This window comes from Coregonus clupeaformis, chromosome 20, assembly GCF_020615455.1.
Source record: "Coregonus clupeaformis isolate EN_2021a chromosome 20, ASM2061545v1, whole genome shotgun sequence".
Classification (NCBI taxonomy): domain Eukaryota; kingdom Metazoa; phylum Chordata; class Actinopteri; order Salmoniformes; family Salmonidae; genus Coregonus; species Coregonus clupeaformis.
This window is the reverse complement of record NC_059211.1, coordinates 27609731-27632962: the sequence shown is the minus strand read 5'-3', so window position 1 is coordinate 27632962 and position 23232 is coordinate 27609731. Positions and strand designations below refer to the sequence as shown.

The window sequence follows — 23232 nt, the reverse complement described above, 5'->3', positions numbered from 1 at the left end:
ACAAAGTACTTTAAGCATATGTTTTTGTTTCAGTCGCCTCCATCTCCTCTAACTGAAGCTAATTGTAGAGGTTTTTTTTCTATTGATAATGTAAAATTAACAGCCATACAGAAAGACTCATGTGAAGGTGAAATTACAGAGGAGGAACTTCTGGATGCAATTAAAGACTTTAAGTCCGGGAAAACTCCAGGGTTGGATGGCATACCAGTCGAGGTATGCCAAACCTTTTTTGATATACTCTGAGGACCGTTATTAGCATGTTTTAACCACTCCTATGTAAATGGTAGATTATCAGACACTCAAGAAGAAGGTCTGATTTCATTATTACTGAAAAAGGACACAAGTGGAAAATACAAAGATCCAGTCCATTTAAAAAATTGGAGGCCCCTTACACTTCAGTGTTGTGATGCAAAAATTCTAGCAAAATATAATTAAAAAGGTATTGTCTGACATTATTCATTCTAATCAGACAGGTTTTTTACATGGAAGATACATTGGAGATAATATAAAGGCAAGTACTGGAAACAATAGAACACTATGAAAAATCTGGGAATCCAGGCCTGCTATTCATAGCAGACTTCGAAAAGGCATTGGATAAAGTACGACTGGGGTTTATATATAAATGCCTGGAGCATTTCAATTTTGGAGAATCTCTTATAAAATGGGTTAAAATCATGTATAGTAACCCTAGGTGTAAAATAGTAAATAATGGCTATTTCTCAGAAAGCTTTAAACTGTCAAGAGGAGTGAAACAAGGTTGTCCACTATCGGCATATCTATTTATTACGGCCATTGAGATGTTAGCTATTAAAATCAGATCCAACAATAATATAAAAGGATTAGAAATCCAGGGCTTAAAAACAAAAGTGTCATTGTACGCTGATGATTCATGTTTTCTTTTAAATCCACAACTTCAGAGAATCTAGATACATTTTCTAACCTCTCTGGATTACAACCAAATTATGATAAATGTACTATATTACGTATTGGATAACTAAAAAATACCTGTCAATTTGTGGAAAAATCACCTTGATTAACTCTTTAGTATTATCCCAGTTTACCTATTTGCTTATGGTCTTGCCTACGCCTAGCGAACAGTTTTTATGAGAAAAAAATATGAGATATGAGAAAAAAAGATTCAATTTTATTTGGAACGGCAAGCCAGACAAAATTAAACTGGCCTATTTATATAATGAATATGAATTCAGAGGACAGCAATGATTAAATATTAAAGCTTTAGACCTATCACTAAAAGCTTCAGTCATACAAAAAAAGTTATACTTAAATCCGAACTGGTTCTCTACCAATGTTCAAGAATGGCCTTTTTCCATTTATTCAGATTACAACCTCACACTTTCAGTTATTTGAAAAGGAAATCTCCCAAATATCACTATTTCTAAAACAAGCCATAGAAAGTTGGTTGCAATTTCAATTGAATCCTCCAGAAACGACAGAACAAATAATGCAACAAATATTGTGGTTAAACTCAAAAATATTAATAGATTAAAAAAAAATTTTTTAAAGATATAATCTTCGTAAATGATATCATCGGTAGGACTGGTGGAGTTATGTCGCACATGCAGCTAACAAAAACATATGGAAATGTCTGCTCTACCCAAAATTACAACCAAATAATTGCAGCATTACCGCAAAAATGGAAGAGGAAAGTGGAAGGGGGAAAATGTAAGGAACTTGTCCGGATGGACATCATGAAAATGATCGGAGAGGTTGAGGGTAGAGGAAGTTCAGGAGTAAAAACAAACAAAGTAGAATTATTGTGAGATTGGCTGTGTCCATGAAATGTATAAGCATTGTTGTTCACTAGTTTACATGTTTACATTTTACATTTTAGTCATTTTGCAGACGCTCTTATCCAGAGCAACTTACAGTTAGTGAGTGCATACATTTTTTCATACTGGTCCCCCGTGGGAATCGAACCCACAACCCTGGCGTTGCAAGCGCCATGCTCTACCAACTGAGCTACACAGGACTGTATCCAATTAGGGAAGGGGTGGTGGGGTTGGAAAGTAATAAAGGGAAATTTTTTTTTTTAAAGGAAATGTATATGTATGTATGTATGTATGTATGTATGTATGTATGTATGTATGTATGTATGTATGCATGTATGTATATATATATATACAGTGAGGGAAAAAAGTATTTGATCCCCTGCTGATTTTGTACGTTTGCCCACTGACAAAGAAATGATCAGTCTATAATTTTAATGGTAGGTTTATTTGAACAGTGAGAGACAGAATAACAACAAAAAAATCCAGAAAAACGCATGTCAAAAATGTTATAAATTGATTTGCATTTTAATGAGGGAAATAAGTATTTGACCCCCTCTCAATCAGAAAGATTTCTGGCTCCCAGGTGTCTTTTATACAGGTAACGAGCTGAGATTAGGAGCACACTCTTAAAGGGAGTGCTCCTAATCTCAGCTTGTTACCTGTATAAAAGACACTTGTCCACAGAAGCAATCAATCAATCAGATTCCAAACTCTCCACCATGGACAAGACCAAAGAGCTCTCCAAGGATGTCAGGGACAAGATTGTAGACCTACACAAGGCTGGAATGGGCTACAAGACCATCGCCAAGCAGCTTGGTGAGAAGGTGACAACAGTTGGTGCGATTATTCGCAAATGGAACAAACACAAAAGAACTGCCAATCTCCCTCGGCCTGGGGCTCCATGCAAGATCTCACCTCGTGGAGTTGCAATGAACATGAGAACGGTGAGGAATCAGCCCAGAACTACACGGGAGGATCTTGTCAATGATCTCAAGGCAGCTGGGACCATAGTCACCAAGAAAACAATTGGTAACACTACGCCGTGAAGGACTGAAATCCTGCAGCGCCCGCAAGGTCCCCCTGCTCAAGAAAGCACATATACAGGGCCGTCTGAAATTTGCCAATGAACATCTGAATGATTCAGAGGAGAACTGGGTGAAAGTGTTGTGGTCAGATGAGACCAAAATTGAGCTCTTTGGCATCAACTCAACTCGCCGTGTTTGGAGGAGGAGGAATGCTGCCTATGACCCCAAGAACACCCTCCCCACCGTCAAACATGGAGGTGGAAACCTCCATGTTTTGGGGGTGTTTTTCTGCTAAGGCGACAGGACAACTTCACCGCATCAAAGGGACGATGGACGGGGCCATGTACCGTCAAATCTTGGGTGAGAACCTCCTTCCCTCAGCCAGGACATTGAAAATGGGTCGTGGATGGGTATTCCAGCATGACAATGACCCAAAACACACGGCCAAGGCAACAAAGGACTGGCTCAAGAAGAAGCACATTAAGGTCCTGGAGTGGCCTAGCCAGTCTCCAGACCTTAATCCCATAGAAAATCTGTGGAGGGAGCTGAAGGTTCGAGTTGACAAACATCAGCCTCGAAACCTTAATGACTTGGAGAAGATCTGCAAAGAGGAGTGGGACAAAATCCCTCCTGAGATGTGTGCAAACCTGGTGGCCAACTACAAGAAACATCTGACCTCTGTGATTGCCAACAAAGGTTTTGCCACCAAGTACTAAGTCATGTTTTGCAGAGGGGTCAAATACTTATTTCCCTCATTAAAATGCAAATCAATTTATAACATTTTTGACATGCGTGTTTTTGGATTTTTTTGTTGTTATTCTGTCTCTCACTGTTCAAATAAACCTACCATTAAAATTATAGACTGATCATTTCTTTGTCAGTGGGCAAACGTACAAAATCAGCAGGGGATCAAATACTTTTTTCCCTCACTGTATATATATATATATATATATATATATGCGAGAGAGAAAAAAACATAATGGGGATTGGAAGTGATGCAGACAATTACATTGATGGAAGTTACAATCCATCTGCAATATTAAAGCTGATCTACCCCCTAAGAAAAAATAAAATTAAAAGAGGTACTGATATAACCTGGCTAGTAGAGCTTCTGAAGGTCATTTGGCCTTTTGACATGTTCTCTAATTCTGTCAGAGAGAACTATGGGGAGAACTTCAATGGGATCCGGAGGAGAGGAAATATGCCAATGTCAGCAGCACTGACTGCATAGCTCCTCTCTCCTATCCTCTGCTCAACTCCTTCCATCTATTGATGAGAGGTCATTTCAAACAGTGCTATTGCTATTTGTCATCCGTTTTCAGAGTAGTTCAAGAGGTGAGAAAAGTAATCTCAGTTAAAAGGTCATGAACAGTGCGCAACCGTGGAGACGGGGCCTGAAACAGGGTAATAACTTGGACATAATACACAGAGAAAGGTTGTATTAATAAAGCCCATACCTGGATGTCTGTTAGCCTGCAGGCTGTTAGACAACATCCTTCACTCAGTGACTGAGTGTGTGTCCAGAGAGTAGAGCAGCTGTGTGAGTGTGTGGACTGTGGAAGGACACCTCTGACTGAGTGTGTGTCCAGAGAGTAGAGCAGCTGTGTGAGTGTGTGGACTGTGGAAGGACACCTCTGACTGAGTGTGTGTCCAGAGAGTAGAGCAGCTGTGTGAGTGTGTGGACTGTGGAAGGACCCCTCTGACTGAGTGTGTGTCCAGAGAGTAGAGCAGCTGTGTGAGTGTGTGGACTGTGGAAGGACCCCTCTGACTGAGTGTGTGTCCAGAGAGTAGAGCAGCTGTGTGAGTGTGTGGACTGTGGAAGGACAGCTCTGACTGAGCTGAGGAACAGAGCCAATACGCTTTTTGCCCTGAAACGCCTCCGCCCTCTTTCTTGCACTCTCTCTGTATTTCTCCACTGCATCCATTTCCTCCTCTCCTTCACTTTCCTCTATGATCAGTAGTTACACTAGCAGTGTTAGCTAGAGTCTCATCTCCGGTGGTTCTACACAGAGTTATACTACTCTCCTCCCTCTCAACCATACAATGTGTGGTTTTAAGAGCAGAACAGAGGCCTGTTTCCTCTGGGGTCATCTTCTGGTCTTACCGTGGTCACTCTCTGTCCCTGAGCGTCCCCAGTACCTCCTCCTGCGCTCGGGACTGTGGGTGTGTCTCTCGATCACCGCGGCGATAAACCGTGTGTTGCTGACTGCAGGACGGGACAGGAAAACATCTAGGTTTAATACAAGGAATAAAACACAGGGTCAAGTCAAGGTAATGGTCTTACAGTACACTGATACTAATTGTCCTGCAGTACTTACTGATTCCCCTGTCTTCATGACTGTCCTCATCTCGCTCATTATCCAGGTTAGACATCCGCACTGACATCTCTGCAGAAAGGAGAGAGGGAAAGTATTATTGTAAGAGATTTCTTTCATGTATCTCTTGTCAGAGTTAACAACGAGTGTTTATGGTCTCATTAGGGAAAGGCAATGCTGCTGTCTGTAGCGCAGGTCAGCCATTGAGTCCAGGGCTTTAGTTAATTAAATCATCCCCACAGCTCTAGCAACAGCTTTCATTATCAAAACTAAGACCTGATTGTCAGACAACAGAGGCAATTATAGGGGCAATTACTGTCTGAGTTTGAGTACTTTCATAACACACTAAGACACTAAAGTGGTTTTAAATGTCAATAACATGTCCTATTAATAGCACTGAGATTTCTCTGAGAACTTAAATCAGAGGCTACTTGTGTCACCGATGTTGTATAATTTGCATGCACTAATTAGCTGTATTTACATAGTCAGTTGTTCTAGGTAACATTCATCTCCAGTATGTCGAGGTGTCTTACCCTGTGCAGCCAGAGGGGACATGTGTTGGTGTGAGCGCCGGTGGATCTGGTGTCTGTAGGCGTAGACAGCCAACACCAGCACCATGATACAGCCCATAATCCCCCCGGCAACCGGCCCTACCGGGGCACTCCGAATCATGTTCAGAGATGCCACCTCCTCATCTGGAAGGAGGGAGGGGAGAGCAGGGGGAGGAGGGAGAGAGAGAGTGGAAGTTAAATAAATTACATCTATTATGTTAACCAAATATTATTCTAGGAGGACTATGACATAGGCAGAGCTATGTATTTAGAGAGTTGGGCCAATTTGTCGAATTTGTAATATTGTTCTAATTCTAGACATTCAGTTACACAGTATTGTTTAAATATTCCCCATGTAATGTTAATGGTGAGCTAACATGGCTGCCGTAGAATGTTGTAGTGTCATGTCAATGCATCAGAATGCAGAAACCTCAATAGAGAGTTGGGCCAATGCGGTTTCATGTTAGCTCCCCATTAACATTACATGGGGAATACTGTGTAACTGAATGTTTAGAATTAGAACAATATTACAAATTCTACAAGTTGGCTTCTCTAAATAAATTGCTCTGGTCCTAACTCTCTAAATAAATTGCTCTGGTCCTAACTCACTAAATAAATTGCTCTGGACATAGCTGTGGGAAATCAAGCCCACTACCCTGTTCTGTTTGCATGACCTTGTGACAATAAGGACTGAGTAGACTCACCCAACATCCCCATGCCGTCCATGTAAGGGCTCTTGGCCCCGAGGATGCCCCCGAAGCATTCCTTCTGCAGGGCACAGTAAGGTTTTTCCAGGTGGGTCTTCCCATCATTGTCCACCATACACCATTCACAGTCCAACACGCCAAAACAGTCACTGGGGATCACAGAGTAAAGGTAAGAGGTACAGTCATGGTCAAGACTCTAACATACAATTTAAGGGATTTTCTTCACAGTAAATCTCAGCAAATGTATTTTGGAAATGTGTTGTGATCTGAAACTTGTTTTGCTCTTCTAAATCAGTATATACACATCACTACATGTTTTAATTAAACTACAATTTGAGAGATGACAGAGGTGTGGTCTAAAATAAGAAGTTTATTATCCAGTACAGTATTTCTTCACACTGTCGTTCCCCCAGGGAGGTGCTGTGGGCAGTAGCTGTGGCTGTGGGCTATAGCTGTGGGCTGTAGCCTGTGGCTGTGGGCGGTAGCTGTCGGCGGTAGCCTGTGGGCTATAGCTGTGGGCTGTAGCCTGTGGCTGTGGGCCGTAGCCTGTGGCTGTGGGCGGTAGCCGTGGGCGGTAGCTTTGGGCGGTAGCCTGTGGGCTATAGCTGTGGGCTGTAGCCTGTGGCTGTGGGCCGTAGCCTGTGGCTGTGGGCGGTAGCCGTGGGCGGTAGCTGTGGGCTGTAGCTGTGGCCTGTGGGCCGTAGCCGGTAGCTGTGGGCGGTAGCTGTGGGCGGTAGCTGTGGGCGGTAGATGTCCTCTACCTGCTAGTGAAGCGCTGGCTGCAGCGGGTGTTGATACACTGGGGCAGGGTGTCCTGCAGACTGGAGTCCATCACCGTCAGAGACAGGGGCTCCTGGTGCACCTCACAGCTGGGGTTCCTGTTGAATACAACCACAAACACGGTCAGACCATAGTGATGAACATGACCACACGGTCAGACTACAACAATGACAAACACAGTTCAAATGAGAGACACCTGGCACCACACTGAATCAAGGAGGTAATGACTAACCAACGATAATGTCCCAGTTTCAAATTAGGCAGTAATTAGCATTACATGAAAAGACCTCAATCAACCACAACAGAGTGAACACTACATGAATGCATGACTGCAGTCTGACAGCAGCTTTGTGGACAATCTTTTCTCTAGCATCCCTCTATCCTCCCACCCGCCCTCTCCTCTCACAAAGAGCCTTAGCCAGACAGACAGTTGTTGTTAACCTCTACGGGATCTGCGTCCCGTATAAGGGACGGTTGAGCTAACATGCGCTAATGTGATTAGCATGACTGTTGTAAGTAACAGCAAACTTTCCAGGACATAGACATGTCTTATATGGGCAGAAAGCTTACATTCTTGTTAATCTAACTGCACTGTCCAATTTACAGTAGCTATTACAGTGAAAAAATACCATGCTATTGTTTGAGGAGAGTGCACAACAACAAAAAACCTATCACGGCAACTGGTTTGATACATTCACCTCTGAATGTACTTACATTCAGTAATCTTGCTCTGATTTGTCATCCTAAGGGTCCCAGAGATAAAATGTAGCATAGTTTTGTTTGATAAAATCCATTTTTATATTCAAATGTAGGAACTGGGTTCTATAGTTTGAACCCCTGCTGTCTAGTTGTGTGAATGTTAGTGTATAAGCTAATGATCCATCATGTATGACGTTCCTGGGAGTGTGTAAACTTACATTTTGTATTACCATATCATTTTTGTATGTTCTCTATAGTTATGTACTTGAAAATTTATCAGTTGACCAATTCGGCACATTTGGGCAGACTTGATACAAAATAGTCCAGTATTGCAATGCTTCACTTGATCAATCTGAAACTTTGCGCACACACTGCTGCCGTCTAGTGGCCAAATTCTAAATTGCGCCTAAACTGCAACATTATATTGTGGTCTTTCTCTTGCATTTCAAAGATGATGGAACAAAAAAATAAATAGAAAACGCATGTTTTTTTGTTTGTATTATCTTTTACCAGATCAAATGTGTTATATTCTCCTGCATTATTTCACATTTCCACAAACTTCAAAGTGTTTCCTTTCAAATGGTATCAAGAATATGCATATCCTTGCTTCAGGTCCTGAGCTACAGGCAGTTATATTTGGGTGTCATTTTAGGCGAAAATTGAAAAAAAGGGTCAGATCCTTAAGAGGTTAATGCTAGTCAAAGTTGAATGGCTGACTGAGGACACAGGTGTTTCTGAGGAATGGCATGATGAGACAGTGAGCTGTATGACCGAGTCCATCACTTCCTGTGGGCACTATAGAAAAGGCTTCAGTACAGATGCGGGTACACACACTCAAACACACAGACACCCACACACATCTACATTACAGTAGAGCAATACACATCTAAACACACAAACAAAACAAAAATGTGGGCTTTTTTAACATGCAGGATGTTTATTGTGGTTCTTGACTCACCTGTTCTCAGCGTAGGTGAGGTTGCCAGTACACTCGTTGACCTCCAGGGGGCACTCACATGGACACTCACACTCATTCTGCTCCATCCTGTACAACACATGGACAACAGTTACAGCCATGTTCTAAGAATATAGATCCATGAAAGTTATGACTGAAAACCAACAAAAGTACTATGAATGAACTTTGTGACGCAAATATTCACCCCTTTTAATACAGCAAGTTAAACAGATACCTCGTAGAATTAATTGAGTTCTTGAATAGAAATAATAAAACACCATCTTATTTCCAATGTAACTCTATAACTCCTGTGACTGTATATCTGACCTGTGACAGTTGAGACAGAGGCGGTCGACGGTGCTACAGGCACAGAAAGCCAGCGAATCACACGTCTCATTGACGATGCCAGCGAAAGCGTTGGTGCCAGGGATACGGGTCAGACGGTACTTGGAGCAGTGGCTCCCGTGGACCAGGTTAGTCAGGTCACCCTGGACGGAAGGAAGAGGGATCGAGAGCGAGAGAGGGAACATAGTGAGATATGTTACTAGACAAGGGTTTATCCAATGATTTATATTTATACACTAGATGACTAACGGGGCGCTGTTTTGAAGCCGCCTTGCCTCCATCTTGGCACTCCCCCACCATTGTAAAAAATATTTTGGAAGCTATAGGCATTTATTCATGTTTAAATTTGTTTATGCCATGTTTATTATATTACAGACACCTTAATGAATACTTTTAAATTGTATTATGTAAGCTAAACATAAAAATACAAATAAAAGAATGTGTGTAATTTTGTCCTTGAAACATTTAAATGAAATACTGTAGAATTCCATTCATTCCTATGGTCTGCATTTCTGAGGAGTGCCAATATGGACGACCACTGGCTTCAGAGCCTCTCATTGGCCAATACTTAGCATCAGCAATCCAGGGTTTATATACATCATTGGGTTTATCAGACAGTACATGGAGCCGTGGACCAGGTTAGTCAGGTCACCATCAGGAGAGACAGGAGGAGTCTTGTCAAGCTTCTTTGGGTTTGTTTAAAAAATGCTAAATACTATGTATTAGAGAAAACATGGTACTAGACTATGGTTTATCAATGGCTCTACAAAGAAAGGAAGCACTTGGGTCATTTGAGTAAAGCTCATTGAGGCTGCTATACAATTTCTCACCACGTGGTGGGGCTATAATACTGATGGACAATAATAAAAGCTGTCCTGGGAAAATGGTTTTCTGAGGGCAACAAAGCGAGAGGACACTACCTGTCAAATTTACTCAGTCAGTGTCAAACTGTATCCAAAATGGTGGATCTTGTGACACAGGGGCTGTCAGACTTTGGACAGCAGGGTCATATTGGGGCCGAGAGAGACAGAGAGAGAAAGACAGACAGAGAGAGAGACAGAGCGAGAGACGGAGAGAGAAAGACAGAGAGAGAGAGACAGGGAGAGAGAGACAGGGAGAGAGAGACAGGGAGAGAGAGACAGGGAGAGAGAGACAGAGAGGGAGAAAATCCCTGCTGTCCAAAGTCTTATCTCTGAGCCCCTACTCACAATGATGCTGGTGTTGAACTTGTAGAAACGCTGGACCGTGCGGTCGCTGAAGCTGTTGCACAGGTTCTTCTTGACAAAGTTAGGATGGTTCAGGATGTCGTTGGCCACCAGTGGTTCCTTGTGTGTGATGTGCTGCCGCTCGGCTGGGGCGTGACCTTTAGGGTCGATGAGGGTGGGGTGGGCCACCAAGTAACCCCTGTCCTCCATGATGAAACACCTAGAGAGAGAGACAGCAAGAAAGCGACAGAGAGAGTGACGGAGAGAGCGAGACCGAGAGAGCGAGAGACAGAGAGAGAAAATCCAGTTGAAGTATTATTCATTTTACTGAACAGTACAATCAATTTAACTTAATACACTTAAATACTTAAACACATGCCCACTGAAATCCATCTGATTTAAACACAACAGAACCCGAAGCTCAGACTTGCTGTTGAGAGGGAGAGAGCCAGAGCGATTACAGTGGATGTGGAGGGCAGAGAGCAGTGTTAAGTCAGGAGAGACGGGGGGTGGTGTTACAGGGAGAGAGAGCAAGTTCTGAGGGTTAAGAGCACCACATGGGCCAGGCTCCAGCTCAGCTCTGTGTATTGTCCCATATTACCCCATCCTGCATGATAGAAAACCATTCAACCCCAACCCACCTCCATCCCCTTCCTCCAGTTAAACATGAACCACTGAAGACTGTCAGACAGAGAGAGAGAGAGAGAGAGAGAGAGAGAGAGAGAGAGAGAGACGGGGGGAGCGAGAGAAAGAAAGGGGGAGAGGACTGGAGAGAGAAGGGGGAGAGGGAGGGAGAGATAGATTAGGGGTACAGAGAGAGATACTGGAGGGAGGGAGGGGAGACAGAGTGAAACGAGAAAAATAATGTAGCAGCAGCATCTAGCATAACAGGATGTTTCTGGAATGTAATTATAATCAGTTTATCTTCTTTTGACTCCCCCTCCCTCCCTCTCCCCTTCTCCCTCTCCCCCCTCTCCCCCCTCTCACCTTCTTTGTAACCAGCATAGTTTATTTCTGGACCACAACAGAAAACTTCCTTGAGTCTCTCTCTTTGGTTTCTCTCACTTAGCAGAGGGCATGCTGGGATGTTGGAGGACTAGTGAATGTGCCAGGATCCCTATCAGGCATAGTCACAAACCCCTATAACAAGAGAGAAGGACCCTCAAAGAAAGACATACCGGATCTTGTTGCCCTTGTCCTGATTGCAGATGGGTAGCAGGTCCAGCAGAACCTTGTAGAAGTAACGCAGTGTGAAGTCTATCCCCATCACTGCTACTGCATACCCTGAGGCCATCTGAGAACTACACAGAGAGAGCAGAGGAGAGAACATTATTCAACAGTGCACATTTCATATTCTCTAGCTACCTTCCCTTCCCAAAACCATGCTCTGGTATAAAGGCATGTTCGCGCAGCTCTTGGGAGCCTTATTTGAGAGCAGCGTCTAGGCATACTACAGAGGCCACAGGACATGCTCACTGGGCCAGAACCAACAAACACACTGAGCCTGCCTTATCAGAGCTGTGTGTGTATTATATCATAATCCAGTTGTTGGTGATTGCCTCAAGTCTACAGCCTCCTCTGAGATTAACCAGTAACGTTGTAACTGTAGTCAGCAGGCACAAACAGGAGACTGCCAGGGCCATTACACTTGCAGATCAAATTAGTCTGTCTATTTCCCACTACTTCTTCTTCCAGAGTGCGAAGAGCCTAGGCGTGACCCTGGACAACACCCTGTCGTTCTCCGCCAACATCAAGGCGGTGACCCGCTCCTGCAGGTTCATGCTCTACAACATTCGGAGAGTGCGACCCTGCCTTACACAGGAAGCGGCGCAGGTCCTGGTCCAGGCACTTGTCATCTCCCGTCTGGACTACTGCAACTCGCTGTTGGCTGGCCTCCCTGCCTGTGCCATTAAACCCCTACAGCTCATCCAGAATGCCACAGCCCGTCTGGTGTTCAACCTTCCCAAGTTCTCTCACGTCACCCCCCTCCTCCGCACACTCCACTGGCTTCCAGTTGAAGCTCGCATCCGCTACAAGACCATGGTGCTTGCCTATGGAGCAGTGAGGGGAACGGCACCTCTGTACCTTCAGGCTCTGATCAGTCCCTACACCCAAACGAGGGCATTGCGTTCATCCACCTCTGGCCTGCTGGCTCCCTTCCTCTGCGGAAGCATAGCTCCCGCTCAGCCCAGTCAAAACTGTTCGCTGCTCTGGCACCCCAATGGTGGAACAAGCTCCCTCACGACGCCAGGACAGCGGAGTCACTCACCACCTTCCGGAGACATTTGAAACCCCACCTCTTTAAGGAATACCTGGGATAGGATAAAGTATTCCTTCTAACCCCCCCCCAAATTGTAAAGTGGTTATCCCACTGGCTATAGGGTGAACGCACCAATTTGTGAGTCGCTCTGGCTAAGAGCGTCTGCTAAATGACGTTAATGTGCCCTTGAGCAAGGCACTTAACCCTAATTGCTCCTGTAAGTCGCTCTGGATAAGAGCGTCTGCTAAATGACTAAAATGTAAAATGTAAATGTAATGTTTTGCTCTATGTATTGCTTGAGATAATGGTCTTATGTGGCTCAGTCGGTAGAGCATGTCGGTTACAACCCCAAGGGTCATGGATTTGATTCCTACTGCTGCCACCCATACAATGAATGTATGCACGCATGACTAAGTCGCTTTGGATAAAAGTATTTGCTATATTGGCATATATAATGAAATGCCAGTTATGAAAAAAACAGAAGAGCTTAGCATTGTATCATTAAAAAAACTAAAGAAACAGAACGTTTCAAATTCATCAACAGTCTCAAATGAAAATCTCTTAGTGTTTATCAGGTTGCCCTGATAACTAGACTGGTGTATCACCATCACTCTGTGTGACATGGATACAGTCCAACTGGGTTTCTTCCAATCAGAGCCTAGGGCATGAATGGTGAGGAAGATTGTGTGTGTGTCCTCCTAGAGTACCTGGAGGCATGGATGGTGTGGCTGATGGTGACCACGTATCCGGCCCCGCCCACATCCAGGTAAGGCCCGGTGAAGGTGATGAGGCCTGGGTTCGCCACCGCGTGCTGGTACCTGTTTGGATCAGAGGTTAGAGGTTAGAGAGCATGGTCAGTGTGATGGGAAACAAAAACAAACGCCTTGACACAACATACTAATTCCCTGACAATACCTGTGGATACTGTCTACTAACTAAAGACTGGGGGGAAAAAACTAAAAAACAATGTTTATTCTAGAAAAGTAACAGATCCTGACTGAAACATTTATACTAAAACATTCCAAGGTGAAAATATATCTGACTACTCTAGACTGCCATACAAAATGAAAAGTGTCATGAAGGATTTAGTAGAACTCAAAACTTTTCCATAGAAAGTGAATTATTCAGACCATGAACAGAGAAAGCTATGCACTAAGCCGATCCAAAACACCGTATTGCAGGACTCACCTTTCCATCACTCTCTACCCCCCACACACCGCTAAATTAACCTCACCATTGTCTCCGGGTCGGATCGAAGGCTTTGTCCATGAGTGAGCCGGGGTAAATCCGAAGCACCCCATTGGGCGTTGCTATGTAACGGCGAACAATGTAGCAGTTGAGGCTACTCATCTCCATGAGTGTCATCCATTCATCTGTGACGTGACTGGTCGCCATCACCTCGTTCCTGACCGACGACTAGATGGAGAGAGAGAGGGATATAGCAGGGTTCCTTTAAGACAGGGAAGAAGAGCTGAGCTCTCTCTAAGCTGTAGGGTAGGCCCAGCTCAGGATCTCCCTCACCCTTTACTGAGAGTCTCTCAGTCTCTCCCCCACTCTCTCACCACGTACAGAGAGGGGCTAAAAATGCTGTGCACACAGGCTGCTAAAAACATGGAGCTTTTCTCTAGCTTCTCCTAAAAGACACAGAAAGCAGTGAAGCTAAGAGACCTGTCTTTCTTTTGGTGGTGTTAGCTAGTGTGGTCTTTTCAGAAGATACGTGTTTGATATTAGTTTGGCTTCTCTGTGTTAATGACTGTCGTTACGGTCAATCAAATGTGATTGTGTGAGTGTGTGAGTGTACCTTGAGTCCAGGGTTGGCTATGAGGCGTGTGTTATCACTGAGGTAGGCAGTGTAGTGTTCCACCATGCGTTTGGTCTCTGGTTGGCTGAGGTGTTCGTAGGGCGAGGAGAAACTCCCTGCAGACAGCATCACTGTAGGACTCTCTGAGAGAGAGAGACAGAGAAAGAGACAGAGAGACAGAGAGCCAGACAGAGAGCCAGACAGACAGACAGAGAGAGAGCGAGAGAGAGACAGAGAGCCAGACAGAGAGAGAGAGAGAGAGAGAGAGAGAGACAGAGCCAGACAGACAGAGACAGAGAGCCAGACAGACAGAGAGAGAGAGAGAACCAAGAGCCAGACAGAGCCAGAGAGCCAGACAGACAGAGAGCGAGAGACAGAGAGAGAGCGACAGAAAGCCAGACAGACAGAGAGAGGAAAATAGAGACTAAATGAATAAATTCTCTGCCTCTAGCCTAGTTCCTCTCTCACAGTCATTGCCTGTGTGGCCCCATGTCTTACCAACGGTGGCCAGCTGTTTGAAGTGCAGACAGGAGCTGGGCTGTCCCAGCAGGTCTAGGCGATGATAGAGCAGCTTGGAGCTGGGAGCAGTGTTCAGGTTCTTCAGGTGTTTCACAGGGATCTCTGGCTGGACGTACACTATGCACAGGATGAACGCCTTGTCCTGCACCTGGGGAGGGGAGAGGATGGGATTTATATGTGTGTTAATGAGTATCCCTGGGGTACAGGCACTGGGTGGAAGGGAGAGGGATTGAGGGAGAAGAGAATGGATGTTTTGTGTAGGAGCTTCTACTTAGAGCAGACACACAGCTAGAGACATTTTACTAGATTTTCACAATCATTGATAAGACATGACTGATCATAACTTGTAATGGGGAGTTGAGGTTTAGAAACTCCTGAGCTCCGACAGTGACACTACACACACTCCTACTCCCTGCTCCTGTCTGCCTTCTTTTCCAGTGTGTTTACTTTCAGACGTCACAGCGAGTGTTTTATTAACCCATCGCGTGAGCGCACGCACGTGCACACACACACGCAGGCCGTCCTTTCCCAGCACTGCTGACTGGTGCTGATAAATGTTCTGTGCATAACGACGGCGCCAATGATTTTAAAGGCCCATTGCAGTCAAAACCATGATTTTCCTGTTTTCCATATTTTCACACTGAGGTTGAAATAATACTGTGAAAATGATGATAATACCGTTTTAGTGTAAGAGCTGTTTGAAAAGAACGCCTAAAATGTCTGCCTGTTTTGGTGGGATGGAGTTTAGGCCTAATTAGTTAATAGACCAATAAGAATAAGAGTTCCAAACCTCTGCCAATAACAGCTAGTTTTCAGTTTTCCCAGACAGTCCTAGCAAAATTCTTGCTTGAGAAATTGCTCTTTGCTAATAAGCTATTTTTGTTTCTTTTTGACCATTTTAATTGAAAACAGTCACAGTAACGTACTTAATTATTACCCAGAAATGATTTGATATCGAGATAAAAACAGCTGCATTGGACCTTTAAATTACACATGTTGAGTGGATCTGGCTGGGAGGCTAGGACAGGACAGGAGAGAGTGGGCTGGTGTGGCAAAACACTGAAACACACCAGAGCCCTTCAGCAGATCTGGTGCAACAAGACTTTGCTAAGCCAAGTTACCATTTTAATGCTGAACTTGACAACAACATAGAGACAGCTGGGTAGAAGAAACTAGTCATAGGTCATAGAATAAGTGATGTGTGAACTCTGTTTCTCAAGCAAAAAAATCCACTTTTAAGATGAGGTTTTTGCTGTCCGCCCTATTTTTCCTAAAACATGACACATAGTGGCTGGGGGGGCACTGGGTTTTTCTAAAGGTGACAGATTGGAGGTGACAGTGTTGGGTGGGAACCACTGTGACTGAGGGAGATGGCGTGACAGAGGAAGAGGGAGAGAGGGAAAAATAAGATGAAGATGCAATACTGAATTGCTGGCTTGTTGTGTTATGGAGAGAGGGGGTGAGAGAGGGACAGAGGGGAGAGGAAGAGGGGGAAAAAAGGGATCTCGATCTAGAGAGGAGAAATACAGAGTCACAAACAGACAGACAGTGACAGACAGCAACAGCAGTGCATCGCACCAGTTTCCATGTGTAGCTGACGTTGTAGGCCTCCTTGCTGGGGTCTCGGAGGCGGTTGGTGTGCCAGGACAGAGAGGAGTTGGTGGGCACAGCTATCACCTGACTACCCAGGGGAAGACTGGAGGGAGGGACAGGAAGTAGGAGGGTTAACGTTAGCAACACAAGAGCGTGCAATGCAGATTACATTATGTAAACAAAGATTGCAATGACAAAGAGAGTGGATGAAAACACATCTTACTACATTACTAGTCTGCCTTGAGTTTCCAGCATGGATACATACTGGTGAAACCCTCTGATCCTGGACCCTAACTCACTGGAGTATGTTGTCCCGTACCACGGGGAACCCAGGGATGTTCTCATAGTGGATGATGTCAGTGTGGAGGGGAGGCTCTGTCATCAGGTAGGGCCGTGTGAGGGACGGGTGCATCAGGGTGTAACCTAGGAAACCAAAAATATCCACATCATCAGAACAGAACACGCATCATCAGTCAATGCCATCAAGGGCTCTTCACAGGAGCAGCCTTTCATGGAGCCTCCAGCACCCAGGGGCCTTGACCACACCTCACCCCAGGGACGGGCTACTGCTCCCTGGGCAGGGTGAGGCCAGATCACCCCTAGACCCCTACTACTGTGGTCCTGTATTCAGGCAGGCACCAGAGCAGCACTAATAGTAAGCTATGGGAGATTGAAAGCCCTTACGAGGGAGGAGGGAAGGAGGGAGAGACAGGGGGGGGTGTATTTTAAGGAGGGCAAAGTGAGAGAGAGAGAGCGAGCGAGAGCGAGGAGAATCCCTCTTCTCTAACGACAAGGTATCTCTGACCACATTACCTCCATACTACAACAGTCCATTAACATTACAGCAGCAGTCTACTCTCCACTCAACTGTTTATCTGCTGTCTAATTGAGAGTAGCCTATTAGTCACAACACACCTAACGACTTTAATACTCATTAATCATGGTTTGACAGTGTAATAAGCACCGTGCAGTAACAACCTGTCATCTGACAACAGACTCATTACAATAACATTACTGCCAACCATTCGGATTGTTTCCCAAAACCCCTCTAGGGAGTACAGAGGCTATACTGCTAGTCTGACAAAGTTTCATAATAACCCAGTCAACACACACGTCTGAACATGGCCTGTTTAACTTGAAAACCTTTTATTTTATTTATTTTATTTTATTTTTAACCTTAACATCTTAAATACAGTGGGGAGAACAAGTATTTGATACACTGCCGATTTTGCAGGTTTCCCTACTTACAAAGCATGTAGAGGTCTGTAATTTTTATCATAGGTACACTTCAACTGTGAGAGACAGAATCTAAAACAAAAATCCAGAAAATCACATTGTATGATTTTTAAGTAATTAATTTGCATTTTATTGCATGACATAAGTATTTGATACATCAGAAAAGCAGAACTTAATATTTGGTACAGAAACCTTTGTTTGCAATTACAGAGATCATACGTTTCCTGTAGGTCTTGACCAGGTTTGCACACACTGCAGCAGGGATTTTGGCCCACTCCTCCATACAGACCTTCTCCAGATCCTTCAGGTTTCGGGGCTGTCGCTGGGCAATACGGACTTTCAGCTCCCTCCAAAGATTTTCTATTGGGTTCAGGTCTGGAGACTGGCTAGGCCACTCCAGGACCTTGAGATGCTTCATACGGAGCCACTCCTTAGTTGCCCTGGCTGTGTGTTTCGGGTCGTTGTCATGCTGGAAGACCCAGCCACGACCCATCTTCAATGCTCTTACTGAGGGAAGGAGGTTGTTGGCCAAGATCTCGCGATACATAGCCTCATCCATCCTCCCCTCAATACGGTTCAGTCGTCCTGTCCCCTTGCAGAAAAGCATCCCCAAAGAATGATGTTTCCACCTCCATGCTTCACGGTTGGGATGGTGTTCTTGGGGTTGTACTCATCCTTCTTCTTCCTCCAAACACGGCGAGTGGAGTTTAGACCAAAAAGCTCTATTTTTGTCTCATCAGACCACATGACCTTCTCCCATTCCTCCTCTGGATCATCCAGATGGTCATTGGCAAACTTCAGACGGGCCTGGACATGCGCTGGCTTGAGCAGGGGGACCTTGCGTGCGCTGCAGGATTTTAATCCATGACGGCGTAGTGTGTTACTAATGGTTTTCTTTGAGACTGTGGTCCCAGCTCTCTTCAGGTCATTGACCAGGTCCTGCCGTGTAGTTTTGGGCAGATCCCTCACCTTCCTCATGATCATTGATGCCCCACGAGGTGAGATCTTGCATGGAGCCCCAGACCGAGAGTGATTGACCGTCATCTTGAACTTCTTCCATTTTCTAATAATTGCGCCAACAGTTGTTGCCTTCTCACCAAGCTGCTTGCCTATTGTCCTGTAGCCCATCCCAGCCTTGTGCAGGTCTACAATTTTATCCCTGATGTCCTTACACAGCTCTCTGGTCTTGGCCATTGTGGAGAGGTTGGAGTCTGTTTGATTGAGTGTGTAGACAGGTGTCTTTTATAAAGGTAACGAGTTCAAACAGGTGCAGTTAATACAGGTAATGAGTGGAGAACAGGAGGGCTTCTTAAAGAAAAACTAACAGGTCTGTGAGAGCCGGAATTCTTACTGGTTGGTAGGTGATCAAATACTTATGTCATGCAATAAAATGCAAATGAATTACTTAAAAATCATACAATGTGATTTTCTGGATTTCTGTTTTAGATTCCGTCTCTCACAGTTGAAGTGTACCTATGATAAAAATTACAGACCTCTACATGCTTTGTAAGTAGGAAAACATGCAAAATCGGCAGTGTATCAAATACTTGTTCTCCCCACTGTATAGCTAGCCTGTGTTGACACTAAAGGAAAACATAACATGAGAGTGGCAGGGAAGCACTGAGACAAACCCTAGCTCTGGCCCAGTCCCTGCCTCTAGGTGTGTCCCTGGGCCAGTCCCTGCCTCTAGGTGTGTCCCTGGGCCAGTCCCTGCCTCTAGGTGTGTCCCTGGCCCAGTCCCTGCCTCTAGGTGTGTCCCTGGGCCAGTCCCTGCCTCTAGGTGTGTCCCTGGGCCAGTCCCTGCCTCTAGGTGTGTCCCTGGGCCAGTCCCTGCCTCTAGGTGTGTCCCAGGGCCAGTCCCTGCCTCTAGGTGTGTCCCAGGGCCAGTCCCTGCCTCTAGGTGTGTCCCAGGGCCAGTCCCTGCCTCTAGGTGTGTCTCTGGCCCAGTCCCTGCCTCTAGGTGTGTCTCTGGCCCAGTCCCTGCCTCTAGGTGTGTCCCTGGCCCAGTCCCTGCCTCTAGGTGTGTCCCAGGGCCAGTCCCTGCCTCTAGGTGTGTCCCAGGGCCAGTCCCTGCCTCTAGGTGTGTCTCTGGCCCAGTCCCTGCCTCTAGGTGTGTCCCTGGCCCAGTCCCTGCCTCTAGGTGTGTCCCTGGGCCAGTCCCTGCCTCTAGGTGTGTCCCTGGGCCAGTCCCTGCCTCTAGGTGTGTCCCAGGGCCAGTCCCTGCCTCTAGGTGTGTCTCTGGCCCAGTCCCTGCCTCTAGGTGTGTCCCAGGGCCAGTCCCTGCTAGTGATGCGCGGATTGACTCATAACCCACTGTCCCTGCGGTTATATCCATGGGAAGGGCGGGTGGGTGGCGGGCAAGTTGAATAAAGAGAAAATAATAATCCATAAATGTATAATTCTGTGCGCCAAATAGCCTACACACCAATTGCCAAATAATGCTTTTGTGAACAGGCAGAAAAAGTGTAGGATGTACCTTTGTAGTCTATGATGAAGGTATAGGAGGCCAGGGTTAGGGTTAGTGTGTAGGGGGTAGGGTGTAGGGTTAGTGTATAGGAGGCCAGGGTTAGGGTTAGTGTGTAGGGGGTAGGGTTAGTGTATAGGAGGCCAGGGTTAGTGTGTAGGGAGTAGGGTGTAGGGTTAGTGTATAGGAGGCCAGGGTTAGGGTTAGTGTGTAGGGGGTAGGGTTAGTGTATAGGAGGCCAGGGTTAGTGTGTAGGGGGTAGGGTTAGTGTATAGGAGGCCAGGGTTAGTGTGTAGGGGGTAGGGTGTAGGGTTAGTGTATAGGAGGCCAGGGTTAGTGTGTAGGGTGTAGGGTTAGTGTATAGGAGGCCAGGGTTAGTGTGTAGGGGGTAGGGTTAGTGTATAGGAGGCCAGGGTTAGTGTGTAGGGAGTAGGGTGTAGGGTTAGTGTATAGGAGGCCAGGGTTAGGGTTAGTGTGTAGGGGTAGGGTTAGTGTATAGGAGGCCAGGGTTAGTGTGTAGGGGGTAGGGTTAGTGTATAGGAGGCCAGGGTTAGTGTGTAGGGGGTAGGGTTAGTGTATAGGAGGCCAGGGTTAGTGTGCAGGGGGTAGGGTGTAGGGTTAGTGTATAGGAGGCCAGGGTTAGTGTGTAGGGGGTTAGTTTATTGGAGGCCAGGGTTAGTGTGTAGGGGGTAGGGTGTAGGGTTAGTGTGTAGGAGGCCAGGGTTAGTGTGTAGGGGGTTAGTGTATAGGAGGCCAGGGTTAGTGTGTAGGGGGTAGGGTGTAGGGTTAGTGTATAGGAGGCCAGGGTTAGTGTGTAGGGGGTAGGGTGTAGGGTTAGTGTATAGGAGGCCAGGGTTAGGGTTAGTGTGTAGGGGGTAGGGTTAGTATAAGACGTACCTTTGTTGTCTATGAGGAAGGTGTAGGAGGCCAGGGAATCCTGGTAGTAGGTGACGTCCTCTAAAATGTAGGCTAGGTTCACGTCCACCCCAACGACGCCTAGCAACAGGTTGCCAAAGTAACAGGGCCGGCTCACCGTCATGATGAAACCTGCAGGGAGAAGACACAGATAGTTTTACATCACACTGATTGATCACCAAGAGCCCAAATCAATCTCATCAAGTTTATAATATTTTATTTACCACTGATTTAGGTTTAGCAGCTCACTGTACCTTAGCTCTAACCTTAACCATTACGCAGACATAAGAGCAGAACTGGTCCTAGACCAGTTGTTAGGTCCTAACTATAACCTAAAAAATTATAACGGCCATGACCCAGGACCAGTTGTTAGGAACCCACCGTCTCCTATGGGGTCCTGGTAGGGCAGGCTGAAGCAGGACAGGTCTATCATCTATTCGTTCCCACTGATTTAGGATCAGATCACTGTACCTCAGCTCTAACCTTTACCATAATGACTAGAACAGAACAACTGGTCCTAGATCAGTGTCTAAACCCACCGTCTCCTATGGGGTCCTGGTAGGGCAGGCTGAAGCAGGACTGGTCTATCATGCGGTTGGGCAGGTTGATGTAGAAGCGTCCCACGGTGGTCTCCAGGTTACTGAGCTGGTTCAGGACCATCATGCTCCCTTTCACCACGGGCAGCGCCGAGCGGTCCGGGACGCCGTACTTCAACGAGTTCTGCTCCGCTAGGTCACGCAGGAACGCTAGCTCCTTCAGACCCGTCACACCCTCTGTTGAGGAAGAAGAGGGCAAGACAGATGTTTTACAGATGCGTTCAAATATATTGCCACCATTGAATGATTCACTATTTCTTCTAAAATAAGTAGAACATTTAAAAAACTTTGTGTTCACACGTATTTGTTTGATTTACAACTGCACAAGACCCCCAAAAATACAAAATAAAAATGTACACATTGAGATTTTTCACTTCAAAGTAGAAAAAGGGCCTGGTTAAATTAATCTAAATTGTAATTAATTTGGTTGGAAGCAAGTGATTCTCAGCAAGTGTAATTTATCCCACCTGTGGTAAGTTGCAGGTGCCTAAAAGAGAAACCAGAACATTCTGCTCCATTGAAAAGTGCAGAGTGCTAATATATTTGACCGCATCTCTATGTTTGATGTTTATTGACATGACACAAGACAATTTAGGTAATGACACGTAGAGCGGCATAGAGCAGCGTCAAGCACCGCAGAGCAGCATAGAGCAGAGCAGCGCAGAGCAGCATAGAGCAGAGCAGCATAGAGCAGCGCAGAGCACCGCAGAGCAGCATAGAGCAGAGCAGCGCAGAGCAGCATAGAGCAGAGCAGCATAGAGCAGCGCAGAGCACCGCAGAGCAGCATAGAGCAACGCAGAGCTGCATAGAGCAACGCAGAGCACCGCAGAGCAGCATAGAGCAACGCAGAGCTGCATAGAGCAGAGCAGCACAGCGCAGAGCAGCATAGAGCAGAGCAGCATAGAGCAGCGCAGAGCAGCATAGAGCAGAGCAGCATAGAGCAGCATAGAGCAGCGCAGAGCAGCATAGAGCAGAGCAGCATAGAGCAGCGCAGAGCTGCATAGAGCAGAGCAGCACAGCGCAGAGCAGCATAGAGCAGAGCAGCATAGAGCAGCATAGAGCAGAGCAGCATAGAGCAGCATAGAGCAGCGCAGAGCAGCGCAGAGCAGCATAGAGCAGAGCAGCATAGAGCAGCATAGAGCAGAGCAGCATAGAGCAGAGCAGCATAGAGCAGCATAGAGCAGAGCAGCATAAAGCAGCGTAGAGCAGCATAGAGTAGAGCAGCCACAAAGATAGGAGGTCCTTCAATGTATTGATATCAATGTAAGAAAACTTCCTCTAGAATATTCATTGACTTTATAACAGAGGACACCCTAGAATGACCTCTCCAACATGGCTGCCCAGACAGCTGTCACTGGGCACATTTGGCATTACGACATGGTTTAATATGGAATGCATGGCAGTCATATCACTGATTGGATTAAAGAGGGATCAAGCCTTAATGCTTTGGGCCTTGTCTGATGATAATAATAGGAT

The 23232-nt window shown here is 45.8% G+C and overlaps 1 protein-coding gene across 2 annotated transcripts in view; it reads right to left on the bottom strand.

Moving 5' to 3' along the window:
* cachd1 (cache domain containing 1) overlaps positions 1-23232 on the bottom strand; it is an 86938-nt gene that overhangs the window by 4303 nt on the left and 59403 nt on the right. Inside the window, exons 9-25 of one of the 2 annotated variants that reach the window (XM_041840078.2) lie at positions 21700-21933; positions 21143-21292; positions 16845-16968; positions 16531-16648; positions 14932-15100; positions 14434-14576; positions 13867-14048; positions 13340-13450; positions 11551-11673; positions 10376-10592; positions 9150-9310; positions 8826-8912; positions 7150-7266; positions 6386-6537; positions 5664-5825; positions 5134-5202; positions 4920-5045 (exon numbers count right to left, since the gene is read on the bottom strand). In XM_041840078.2, coding sequence (XP_041696012.1) covers positions 4920-5045; positions 5134-5202; positions 5664-5825; positions 6386-6537; positions 7150-7266; positions 8826-8912; positions 9150-9310; positions 10376-10592; positions 11551-11673; positions 13340-13450; positions 13867-14048; positions 14434-14576; positions 14932-15100; positions 16531-16648; positions 16845-16968; positions 21143-21292; positions 21700-21933 — 2445 coding nt within the window. The remainder of the gene's footprint in view (positions 1-4919; positions 5046-5133; positions 5203-5663; positions 5826-6385; positions 6538-7149; positions 7267-8825; positions 8913-9149; positions 9311-10375; positions 10593-11550; positions 11674-13339; positions 13451-13866; positions 14049-14433; positions 14577-14931; positions 15101-16530; positions 16649-16844; positions 16969-21142; positions 21293-21699; positions 21934-23232) is intronic. The other variant, XM_041840079.2, reaches the window with a different exon arrangement.